This window comes from Anopheles ziemanni, chromosome 3 (assembly GCF_943734765.1).
Source record: "Anopheles ziemanni chromosome 3, idAnoZiCoDA_A2_x.2, whole genome shotgun sequence".
Classification (NCBI taxonomy): Eukaryota; Metazoa; Arthropoda; class Insecta; order Diptera; family Culicidae; genus Anopheles; species Anopheles ziemanni.
Window position 1 is genome coordinate 47,859,098 of NC_080706.1, and position 13,315 is coordinate 47,872,412.

At 41.8% G+C, this 13,315-nt stretch overlaps 1 protein-coding gene across 6 annotated transcripts in view; it reads right to left on the reverse strand.

The window, feature by feature from the left end:
- The window catches only part of LOC131286453 (troponin T, skeletal muscle), a 9,119-nt gene extending 4,054 nt beyond the window's left edge, over positions 1-5,065 (reverse strand). For 3 of the 6 annotated variants that reach the window (XM_058315405.1, XM_058315402.1, XM_058315406.1), the window contains exon 1: positions 5,043-5,065. In XM_058315405.1, the coding sequence (XP_058171388.1) occupies positions 5,043-5,065 (23 nt within the window). Of the gene's footprint in view, positions 1-349; positions 384-3,677; positions 3,717-5,042 lie in introns of those variants that run through there. The other 3 variants (XM_058315401.1, XM_058315404.1, XM_058315407.1) reach the window with 2 other exon arrangements.
- Positions 5,066-13,315: the final 8,250 nt, after the last annotated feature.

Below are 13,315 nucleotides of genomic sequence, written 5' to 3' on the forward strand. Positions count from 1 at the left end.
TTGGAATTGAAGCACAGTACAAACGCAAAACCACGAGTGTAGCAGCGTGTAAGTAGATTGTAAGTTCTGTGATGTTTGTGTGCGTGTGTGGAGGATTTTGTTGCTTTTCTGGTTGTAATACATATGTTTGCCTTTTTGAAAGCGTGAGAGCAATGGGCGAGTGTGCTGCTTTTCAGGGTTGTGTTCCAGGTTGTGCTTCATTGCGCTTCGCCGGGAAAGCTGGCTCGTTGGAAGGCGTGTGTAGTGTGTTAGTGTCTCGGTTTATCGTGTGCGTGTGTATTCTGTTACATGTGTTTCTCAAATGAACGCTGGCACAACAGGAGGAATGCTGTAAATGACTCTCACTTACTCGGATTTAGCTGCCGGCCTAGTGGTTTGGAGTAATTTGTTTTTTGATTTTTCAATGGTTTTGGGGTTTGCATTTTTTTTTTCATGGGGAAGGTTGCGATTCAACGCAAATGGGTGTGTTTCGGGGTGGGGTTCGAACAACGTCAGCGGTGTTGTTGGATGGGGCGTTTGTTTCGATTTGTTTTGAGGGGGTAAGATTTTTCGTAGTGTTTTGTTTTTTGGTGATTTTTTGGTGGCGAGATGAGCAAAGATGGTACATTTACACAATATGTCGATACGGGGCAGGATGTCGGATGGCATCGGTGGTGGGCAAAGTATTGCGGGCGTACGGACGGACGGACGGACGGACGTAGGGTTGGTGGTTGACATTTTGGTTTTGTTTGATTTTTTTTATATATGTTGCAAACAAATGAGTTTTCAGGAACAGCGTTTTGAGCGATCGGCGATGTGGTTTTGATGGGCAAAACGATTGTACAGAACGGAGATCGATGCCGCACAGGATAACGGGTTTTTTGTTTAGATTACAAAACAAACAGACAAACAAAAATAAAGAACGAGAGGGAAGAAAAAAACAATATCAAAACGGTGTACTATATGCCTTATGTACAGAAAAAATACAAAAATAAAAATAGACAAAATAATACTTAAATCTAAACTGATTAAGAACGTATACAGGAAGGGAACGATGAATGGATGAGGCATCCGGAGGTCGGTGGCGAGTTGGTCACCAGCTCTAGGACAGTAATGATCGATGTGTAGGCGTTTTCATGAGTAGTTAAGGTTCCCTATTTATTTTTAAATGCAGTGGCGATCAGTGCGTTTACTAAGATTATCCTATGGAGCCAGCACAACGATGCTGCCCGCAGGTATTCGGAAAAAGGAATAGGCGATCATCATAGCCAGCAGCCTGCCGAACATAAGCGGGACCGTGTGTTCGATCATATGCTGTCCTATCGCTTGACCAACATCGGAAAGGGGCGATTGCCTACTGCTACCTGCGGAGTGATTAGCTAACCTAGAAAAACACGCTGTTAGTACAACTTAGGCGCTTCGAACCTAGGAAAGCGTTAGGCGAACGTGTCCCAATCCCAATAGCTGTTTCTTGTTGGATACGCATGGAAAATGCTATTAAACATTCACAACCGGTAGACGGTCCGGGAATACTTTCTAAATCTGGTACAATATTCAAATGTTGCTGGGTTTGCTTTTCAAGGGCGTTTTACAAGCAAGTCATGAGAGTATTCATATTTGTATGAGCTTTTGGTTTGAGTATTTTCTTCGACGAAGGCAATCGGACTTCTAGCCGGCATTTTTAGCCCATTTTAAATAGAATTTTGATGGAGGAAAAAAATCGATTGTACCGACGGGAATTGATTGAGGTTTAGCTCGTTTTGTAAGTTTTCCAACGATTCTTTCTACAAAAAAAAACTTCATACACCGGCAATTCTAAAACCTCCTTAGTTTGCGCTAGTAGTTGTTCTGTTCGTGTGAAAAAGCATTCAAAATCGGTTTAAGTCAAAGTAGGAGAAAAATAATAAAAATAATCGCAAAATTTACTCAAAAAAAAAAATTTATATATATAGGTTCTATAAATATTGTATACAAACAAAAACGGGCGAATAGAAGAGCTGGAAAATGTTTACCGACAAAAATATGGTCCTCGGTTCCGGAGCTCGGGAAATGGCTTTTCTGGGTGAGTTTCGCCACCTCCGCCACAGAAACCTCCACACGGTACACACTACGCACCTATGCACCCACACGTACATACAAAAACACACACACGCATACATACGCACATTATACATTAAAAAATCTGGCGCATATGTGTGTGTATGTGTTTTTTGGGCTTGCATTTTCACTAAACTATCCGTTATGCTAACGTTACGCTAGCCGTTTCTAGTTGCATTGTTGTTACTGTTCGGAAGCAACACGACCTGGGGGTGTGGTGGTAGTGGTGGTGGTGGTGGTGGTGGTGATGGTAGATAGGATAACAACAGTAATGGGGAACGTTCTGAACAGGGTAAACTAGCTAAACTAGAAAGTCGTGGACTTACTTCCTGGAAATAGAGAGAAAATTCTACATTTAGAGATTTTCTACGTCACCGACGGAGAGTAGGTTCGGGCTTTGAAGGACGCAATTGAGGGACAGAAGTAGAGTGGGGTGGAAAGGCTAGTTTGTAAGATGGTTTTATTTTTGCTAAGCCTGTGCTCGAGTGTCAAGAAAAGTGCACTGCTACACATGGTTCTCTCGCAGATTGTAGTTGCTTTCGCTAGCATTTTCAGTTTTGCAGCTAAATCAGAACAACAAGTAACAGGTGCTAGATAAATAGGTAGATCGATAGCTAGATAAATAGGCAGCAAAACGATAGATATGGAGGAAATCTGCTATTGGTTCTGCAAATCAACAAGGGGTTGGGGCGCCGTTGACGTTCTTTTACCGTAAAATTGCGTTCCATACAAAAACAGTTCCAATAATGATTTTAATTGATCAAATCAATTAGTTTACGAAAATAATTTTACAAATTCAAATAAATTCGATAAAAGAACGAAACGTGATCAATCGATATAATCAAATGTCACCAAAGTTCTCCAACCGCCTACAAGCGTGCTTGCGTTGGTGAATGTTGATGGAAAAGAGAGAAATAAATGGAAATTTTGGAAAATGTGTAAACTGTCAAAAGCAGGTACAATGTAGTAATAAAGTTTAAGGTGCACTGCGGAGTGACTTTCAAGGGAGGCTTTGTTTTCGAAGAGCAATTAGCTTTGAAGAAAAAAATTATGCTTTAAAAATTAATAGTGTTTAATGGTGGGCATTTTTGTGAAGTAATGTGAATATGTTTGCTCTGTAGCATGGTACGCGATGCCTAGTTTTTCAAGTCATTGGTTAGCAATATTAGCGCTGTATGTTTCGATATTAAAGCTTCTAACGCTTAGCGCTTAATGCTAGATCGAGCTTCCTACGGATGCAAGATCGATTGTGTGTATGAAAACAACACCATACGGTTTCCGTAGAACATGAGTTAACCAGAAATGTTAATCATTTTAAAAAGTACTACGCAATGTCCAACGTATATTACAGATCTATTCCATCTCATGCCAAAGATGGAAAGTTAAATCGGCGCTTAAAGGCATAGCAAAGTTAACATAAATGCAATCGTAAGGGAGACGCTAGAGAAACTGAAGAAAGGACAATACATATTTTAAAAGAAATATATCGAGACAGAGAGCAGTGAGAGCAAAGAGAAAGAGACAATTTCAAGGAGATAGAGATTGTAACGACAACTGAGCCTCAATTTGCCTTTTTTAACGGCGCGGCCGACTGAACTTACTGTTCTTCTCTGGTTTCCTCGACGACCTCCTCCTCCGAGCTAAAAGAAATATGTGGGTTAAGAAAGGGAGTGGATTAAAAGAAAAAAAAAATACTCATTTGGAGTAGGTAAATTTTGATACGATCCGATCGCTTGACCGTTTTTCCGAATGCCGAAAAAAGAGAAACTTTACTAACGATGTACTAAGGCAAGAACCGAATCGAAGAACTATTAACGTTACTCTTAGAACCTTTTATTTAAAACATTTTCCTCTCAAAACAATCATCCCAACTAGGCGGTTTATACCTAATTTCCCAAGAAAAAAGTCTCCCGCACAAAACGAACAACAAAAACATCTGCCACGAGATCCATTGCAACGAAGGGACATCAAGGTGGCGTGCGTGGCCAGCAATCTTAAAACAGCCTGCTGTGCAGTGAGAGTAAATGATAGTCGATGAAAAATGCTTGCAAATATATTCGCCTAAAAATCACCTACAAAATAACGCAGTGTACTGTACGTAGTAAAATCCAAAAGATTATTGATTGAACAAAGCGAATCAAACCTAATCGATGAGTAACAATAAAGCTAAGTGAAGGAAAGTTTTAAAACTAGAAGCTAACGGTAGGAGAAAATAATGGTTTGTAAAAATACCACTAAACGTAAAACAAAACTACTTGTAAAACATGATTGCAGTAAGAATGGAGGTAAAGGCGTTTAAAATGCTGCATCATGAGGTGGAGCTGAGAGGGAAAAAAATCTCCTCGAGCAGAGTTGCGAAGGGCACAAAAAAAGTGTCCATCACTTTTTGCTGCCTCGTTCGCTGATTGGCTGGATGGAGTGGCTAGGAAAAGTTATTAAGTAATAATGTTGAATAGAAAATTGTAGAAAAGATAACGTAAAGAAAAGATCAGAATAGAATAAGGCGTGGAAAAAGTAGGTGCAAAAAGGAAATTGAAAAAAACACTCGTAGAGTTCATTATCAAGCGATATGTATCGTAAACTTTGATGGCAAATAAAATACGACAAATGATGAGGCTTTAATCATCGCAATTAAACGAGGTTTCGGGAGTGAAATAGCTTAAATGTAACAAGTAACAAAAGAAACAAGGAAAAACTTATGGCAAAACTACGGAAAGACGAAACGAAAACAAATAAAAATAACACAAAACCTGGAGGTGAAAACGATGGTTCACAAAACTGGTAATACACAAATCGAAGGGTGGAAGTGGCACAAAAATACGGTCAACACAAAATAAACATAAAAAAACCAATATAACTACGGATGGGGCGAGTGGTTTCGAACAGCCCACGGCAGTACTGTGCGTTTCGGTTCGGTTTGTTTGGCATGGGTGCGATCGTTAATACGTCGGCCGGTGAATACTTACGAATACTCTTCATCGTCAGACATGGTGGCAGGGGTACGCTAAGACCTGTGGGAGGGGCGGGAAGGGGCAAATAAAAACGTTAATCAAACGTTTGGCACAAAAGGGAAAATATGTTGAAAAAGGTCGGTTTCGCTAGCATTTTTACATAGAATAAAATACAAATATTTATGTACGAATGTCTTGTATGCTGTAAGTGCCAGATAAGGAATCAGGTACATTTACAAACTGTCCTAAAATTTCATATTAGTGGAAAGAAAAAGTCCTTATACACAAAATTGAACCCAAATATTCCCCCATCAGCAAGCCCCAAAGCTAACGTAATAAATGCGAGAATTCTAAATATAGCTTCAGCACCTTTTGCTTCGTATCTCAATACGCGCAAATATTAGAGGTAAAAACGGGAAACTCTAGGAAGTCTAATGTAAAATGTCTGTGACCGTCATTTATCCAGTCGAATAAAGTGTCGATCGGCGAATGGCGTGTCATCGCGTTGAAACGATTTTAAAACAAAATTATCTCACGCAATAAAATCCACTAGAGGTTCATTTGAAAAAAAAGAAGACAAACAACTAAGAACCATATTCAAACCGTGCCAACTGTTACAAAATACATCGCCCTCCGCAACCCGGCTTGTGAGCTCATTTAGAAAACCGAGGATCATGAAGGGAGGGAAAATGTCACCATCCGAACCGCCTCCGCACGCGCAAGAAGGCAACAGGCCGTCGAAAGGCAACCGAAAAGTCTAAATTTAAACGTACCCCTTGCCCGCGCGTGAAAAGTGTGCCCATTTTTCCGAGTTTTCGTCATCGGGAGGAGCTGGTTCGGTTTGCGTTTCGAATTTGTGCGATCGTCGATGCGGATTGCGATCGTGTCGATCTGCCTGTGTGAGTGTGTTAGTGTGCATATGTGTGCCGTTTTGGTTGGCACCCACTCCCACGGTTCGTAGCTGCGCCGGCGCATCCATGGTGCGCACATGGCACGGGGCGTTGGGGCGCGAAGAAAGAAAGATACATACAAAAAATGTGTTGAGCTATTTTTGGCAGGCGAGAAAACAATCGGTAGCATCAACAGCCGTCTACCGGGCCATGTTATGCTGTGCGATTTGTACTCTCGATCGCATCACGGCTCGAACCATATCTGGGCCGAAGGATCGGAGTACTGCAGTTTTTAGATCCGCAATGCTTTTTCGCTCCGTCATGCGCTTGCGTGTTAGGAGAAAAAAATGACGATCTTCCGATTGGAATGTGTGATTGTCATAAATTTTCCTACTTTACAAGATTCCTCAAATGAGAACTTCTCTACTGCACAGTCAACAAAACAAACAACGCTGCTAACTATAAGTAACAGAAATTCATATCATTTCGACATCAACGAATGTACTAGCTTCGCGAAAACCACCCAAAAAACCAGGCGGTCCATAGTGCAACGGGGCAATGGCGAGCGAGCAGAAATATTCGGCGACTGCGCACGCAACCACGACTATCGGTTTTTGCGGTTCGCATTGGGGTTGGCCGCAAAACGAGAAGAAAAAACAGTGAAAGGAAAATAGAAACCAGTGGGGTTAATTTTAGCCCAACGGCATTAGCTCGCCGCTCACCAGCATACAGTTCACTGGGAATAAATATACCAATGTGTGCCATATAACACTTCTGCAAAATATCGTCGTTCGCTAACCGATTCGCATTGTACCACCGTAACACACACTCGAATTGATCAACATGGAATTTTCCTTGGAGGATCTGGTTTTCCTTGGTACTTTCAATGATATCCATTTGGAACTTCTGGAGAACTGGGACGGACTCAGGATCCGGAAAGCAGATCAGGTGCCAAGCGTTGTAACAGGTGGCCTACGGTGTGTCATAGGGAACGAAAGCACTCCGGTTTCTAGCTACGACCCTCGGACTTCTGGTTACATAACTGATTTGGCTGCGTTTTGTCATATTTTTGTTCCTTTTTCACGACCGCTCGTAGCTGCAGCCAACGATAGTTGCTTTTAATTTCGCACAGTTCGAACACTTGACAGAAACAGCCGTTTTTTTTTGGCCATTCACTCTGAAGCCTCTAGTCTGTTTTCCGCACACTTTTTTTTCTAGCTCATTACAGTTTCTATTTTCTTCTTCATCGTTCGTGCACCGATCACGGGGAAAGAGAACATCACTTGGAAAGTTTCATTGGAGAAAATATGGCCTACACAAGCTGCCCTACACAAGTGCCGCTTGAAAGGATAGCATCCGGTTTTAGAGCCTTACCGGAAGGGGGGGAAATTGAAACGGACAGGACAATGTGGTAGCAAAAAAAGGTAGCTGGTGGTCGAGTGGAGAAAATCGGCAAACGCTAGCGAAACCAGTTACTCCTTAGGGGGAGGGTGGGAAAACAACGGAGAACAAAGTCTCGGTGGCCTGCTTGGGGCAACACTTACTGCTTCTACAAGAAAATGAAAGTACGCACTGATCCGGCGGCCGTCGTCGAACTCAGTGTCACTGCAAGCGATGACTGAATCGAGCAGCACCCGGGTCCGTTGGATCGGACTAGAAATGCTCGCCCCGATCGTGACCGTTCGGGTGGTACGATGGTGTTGGTGCCTAATCGAACCCTGCCCCAGCCGTGGTATTGGTGAACCGGGCCGGAACACACGGCCATAAGGTGCGCACCCAGCGGCTGGCTAGCTGCGTCGGGCCGGGTGTTCTATTTTCGTTGGTGTTTAGTGAGAGACGGACCAGCACGGGTTTTGTGTGGCTAGCAGAGGCATTCGGGGCGTGGGGGATTTTTCTTGGATAGGTGGATGGGAGATTTCTTGCTGCCTTCCTCCTGCCTGATGTGGTAGATACCATTGGCATGTTTTCTTTCCCCGCTTGCACCGAAGGCAGCCAACTGACCAAAAGCGTGGGCCAACCTGCGCAGAATGAGTTGGATGTTCACTCGGTTTTTGATGTTTTCGGCTTTTGACTAATTTATATATTTTTTTACACGTTGAAGACAGAATCTTACATGCAATACGTTAGAAGTTATTAAAGAAACCTTCGAAGGTACCCATACTCATACACTTACAGACCGCAATATATTTGCTGACATGGTTTGAATTCATGTGGGTGTGTAGCGCCAGCCAAAGATCGTCTGCGTGATACGGTATGTGTAATCCCCAAAGTTTCCTTGCCTTCTGGTAGGAATATTTATTTAAAGTCACACGCAAACACACACACCTGCGCCCAATCGTCTTATCCCTCCCTTCCATGCAAAAAATATAAAAAGAAAATTGAAAATTCCACACTGCAAGGCAATCGTCGTAGAGGAAAAACCGATCGAGAAGGGTGAGGAAGTATCGTGTTGTACGTGGCTGTGCGATTGGGACGAGCAAGGCTCGATCTTTCTTCCCGCGAGCGATTGCTCAATAGGTACGAACGTTTTAACCAGTACGGGTAAGCGTAAGAGATGTCATGAAGCACCGCCACCGGCCATAGCAGGCCGCTGGGGATGTTGGGAGAAAATTGAAAATCTAAATCATACACCCACAGTTGCGAGGTTCGCTCGGGGTTGAAACCCTGTTTACAGCACGCTCAACATGAAACTGACAAAGAATCGTCGATGCAGGGTTTTTTGCTGGCTGCGATCAGTCGGTTGCGTGTAGTTGGCACCGTATTACACCACGATGCCATTGTGCGGACAGATGCGGTATTAATAATAGCATACGGAATATGACGGTTGGCATGCTCGAGAAACTATTGGATGCCAAACTAGCGTGGATTCCCTGCTTTCATATGCATGCTACTGGGATGCGAACGAGTGGGGTCTCGGTTGAAAATTAAGTTATGTACAGGAATGAATTAAATAAGATGGGTATTCTTCAAGTACTTCAAGATCGTTGTTTGAACGAAACACCATGCGCCTCCATTTACAAGGCACCATGCGTCTCCATTTATGAGCGACAATGCACCTCCGTTAGCAACCCACCATTTAGCATAATCCTTGTTATCTGTACTATAATTTGTTTGAGAAAGAAAGTTCTTATTGGTATAAATTGAATTGAATTTATAAGGTAAATTAAATTACTAACATATTCATTGCCTTACCAAATGCAGTTCAAACTTTTAAATTTTAAAGCAATGTTCTCAAAAAATCATGAAAAATAAATAGTGATGCGATAAATAGAAAGATGATCAAGAACATAAACATGAAATTAGAAAGAGTACTGTGACATGTACTGAATTCAAATGCAGCGTGACAGGTCAACGCCGGTACTCTTTATGGGCACCCAACCTCACCCGACGGGCGCCGAACGTGGCAAATTTCATGCCCCACCAAGAAGCCGACGTCACATGTGTCAGATAAATATAATTTCTTAATTTTATCTCTCCTACGCGTGCGGCTGTATTTGTGCAATCGACCCGGCTGGCAACGCTGGCTTTTGTGGAAGTATACGGTGGTTTATGATTCTTCCTTCGGAGGCGCACAACCTGGCGGAACCTGTTGACCCGGCCGACCAGGCCGAACTGGGTCCCGTCCCTACAGGCTCCAATGGCTTTGGCTTTGCTACGGGGTTCATTTTGTTGGGGATACGATCCTGCTTTTTATTTATAACGACAGAAAGATTCCCTACCTTCGTGCGGTGACAGGTTGTAGGATAAAAAATAAATTAAAACCACACTCATACACACGACGGTTTTGGGGTAAAATGTTGTGCATCCACCCTAGCAATGGGTGGTGCAGTTAAGCCATTAAGCATATAAGTGCTCTCCGATTCAACGATCCGTAAGCAGCTCCGTCAGGTGGTTTATCATTCACACCAGAGTGACGATTGAGGCTGGCATAAGTAACCATTTTTCAAGCTCAATGAAACACCGCCATCATGTGGGGGCGAGTGAGCTAGGAGTAAGCATTCGTCGAAAGATATCGTCAAAAGGTCAACTGTTATTCTAAAGGACCCTAACGACCGCTTGGAGTTGCTACCAGAATACATCAACGTAGAATCCAAGGATACAATAAAACAAATATGTTTATTGAACCGACGTAATCGTTGTTAGTGCTTTTTTTTCGGCGTGCAATTAGGCCGTCTATTTCGTTTTTCGAAGCAGCGTCTTATTGTTCTCTGTACAATAGATCAGACTACGGGCCTATGGGGTTGCTTGCAGCGCTCCTTAAATTCCCCCATTTGTTTAGCCGAGGATAGTATTTATTCGTCCTATTTTTAGGATTTGCTGTGGTTGGTCTTAATACACCCACACCTTCGCCTACAAAAGCAAAGCAGCAAGCACGCACACTCGCTGCACAAGCAACAGGCGGTGGCAAACTAACGGATGAAATGAGGCCACCCTAGAACGCACCGGTCGCTACGGTCAGGATCGGCCCGAGACCCTAGCGAGGCGATTGAAAGCAGTGGTCAGTTTGTCAAAATGTGTCAATCGTTACGAAAATGACCCACAATATGAATGGAACATGTTCAAAAACATACACACTTACTAAAGAGGGAAGCGGGATTCTTTTTGTTATATATCTCGGTGACGTTATGCATTGGCCCAAGAAACACGGTAGAAATGAGCGAATCATTGACCAACAAAAATTCAATTTTTATGAGACTATAAAATGTTACTAAAAAATTAATGATAGATGCAACGAGTTGAAAATATTATTAAAATTTAGTATTACTTACCTTCATAAATTTGGCATATAACTAATGAACTGGAGGAATGAACCGCTTACAATATCGATAGAATTTCCAGATACCAATTGTGGTACGAGCGTCACTAGCTCCATCCGGTTTCACTTGAGAAACGTGTTTCACACCAACGTAATGTAGTTGTAATGTTGGTTACGAATCGTGTGATTTTTTTATTTTTTATTTTTGCCTCCAATCGCCCAGGGAGTTGTATACTCGTTAAGTCGCCCACACACATGATTTAAACCTGTTCTGTTTTCGAGGGAAACGATATTTTCTCATGGTTTCATTTGTTGGATTGCTGGTCAAAACGTTCGCTTTTCTCTGTTTTCATTTTTTTTAAATTCGTTTGTCTACTGATCTATTTACACCCCCGTTCTATTAGGGACCACATTTTCGTGAATGTACCATCCGAAAAACTGGCATGTTTCCGTAAAGTAAAAATAAGAGAAGACGATAAAAAACCACGAGATGGACACCTACAAATAGACAAGAAAGAAGGTGACGACTCCAAAGTGTATTTTAGATTCAGTTTTTGTGTACACAACAAAACTGTCACACTTTTGTGGGAAAATGAGAGAATAAGGTAAAGCCTAAGGAAATTATTAATATATTTTTAGCTCCGAAAACAGAAAATCGATGATAATCCTACCATTGTGATGCACTGAACCAATATACGTGTAAAAGAAAAAAAAAAGCTCCGACATTGTCTTGATTAGCGATGACATCACGAGGTACCAGGCGCCTCCACGGTGTATTTTTCTATCTTGTGCATAGCAGAAATGGAAGATTCATGTGCAACACTGGAAATAATTAGTAAGGTAGTGAATAGAAGATATAACTCAATTAATGTTTATGTAATTTATTTATTTAAAATTCATGGGGTTTTAAAATTTTAGTACGAAACTTGAAATGAAAAAGTTGGTTTCGTGCATCGGTGAATAAGCTCATCTAACGGAAGGTATGTAATTCAGAAAAACTATTATTTTTGGTAAAGTTTGAAGACATATAACATTTAATTTATTACAGCTGAAAATAATATTTTAATATTAACAATTTCCACCACAATATCAGAGATAACAAAATCGTACTGACAATTTAGTTTAAATTTGATATATGTTGAAAACATCATTATGTATTCTAACTACTTAAAAACATGTTTTCAACGATTGCTGAAAATCTTTGTTTTCTATGTAGAACTTTTTTATTCACAATGCATAACATAAGGGCGCTTACGAGGCACTTGTCAGGCACTGAGTAACCGAGCAAGACAAGCAAGAATGTTGAATCAACATTAATACGACCCGACCGTTGAAATTAAACTAAATAAACGAGTACAACTAACTAAACATAACTAGAATGGATTTTTGTAATACCCAGGAATATCGGAGTTTTAATCGTTTCCAAAATATTCGATTACACTCCAAAAATTGGCCTTCAGGATCCACTGTCTACACGACCACGGACCATCTGTGAAAGGTTGAATTTTGGGACCGTTCACCGTCCAAAAAGACATTTGCTCTCTCATACCGCACATTAGGTCCCGCTTTGTTGTCGCTGTGCCGTTTTTCCGATTCATTTCTTGCACACAGCGAAGAGTTAGGTTTATTTTCGTACATCGATCTTCCGCTCTGCGCACCGGGCGTCCCCCCTGTGCGGGGCTCACCTTTTCCGGCACGCATAGGATCGTCGCGTGTTGCGACTGGCTGTGGCGTACGTGTGTATTATTTAATTTTATAAATATAGATCCTGCACGAACGAGTGGTGTTAGTCACCATACAGGAATGAAGCAGAGCCAGCACGCTGGCGTTGCGTTTGCGCATGAGCAATTACTGACTCTCTATCGCAAACGTCCGCGATCGCAATCTCTATGTTGACCGGTGTGCAGACACTGTTTTTCGGACATTTTTTTTTGCTTTTTCGTATTCATTTGCAGTTGAGGTACATCGAACGAGTGCGCCACTAGCGATCGGCCTCACTCCGGAAGGCCATGATCTCTCCAAGGTGCCCTCCTCTTCGCCACTTTTCCGCCGGTGCAGTGAGCGGTTGAATGAAAAGTAGTAAGAAAACTTCGGACAAATAATGGAGCACGAGTCCACGTTGTGTTTACATTTTGGAAGGGAAGGTTAAAGATTCGCACCGATTGAGAAATAAGAGGAAAAAGGCGAAAAGTTAACGAGTTAAAGTTAACAAGTGAATGGGTCCGATCAAAACTTCACTCCGGTTTGTATAATGAATTGTAAGAAAAAATGGGTGACAACGAATAGCGGCGATTATTTCACTGAAAACGCAAGGATTTCGTGTCATAGAACTTTGGTTTTCTATGTTTGCTGAAAACCATCGGTCCATGTTGGTCTGACATATAAAAGTGAACGCATCTATTGACGAAGGAAATCCAATAAGTATAATGTTACGGATCGATCCCATCATCTTACTTATGGTGAAACAAACTTCAATTTCTGTGACAGTTTTGCTAGCTTAGTGTAGAAACTGAAGCAGAATTAAGGATCTCAGGATTAATTTCAGTGTTTCTCCTTTCTTTTAGTAACAATCACATTAGACGAGCAAAACATAATATAATTAACGACACTTTTAAAGATAAACCACACAGCTAATAAATTTA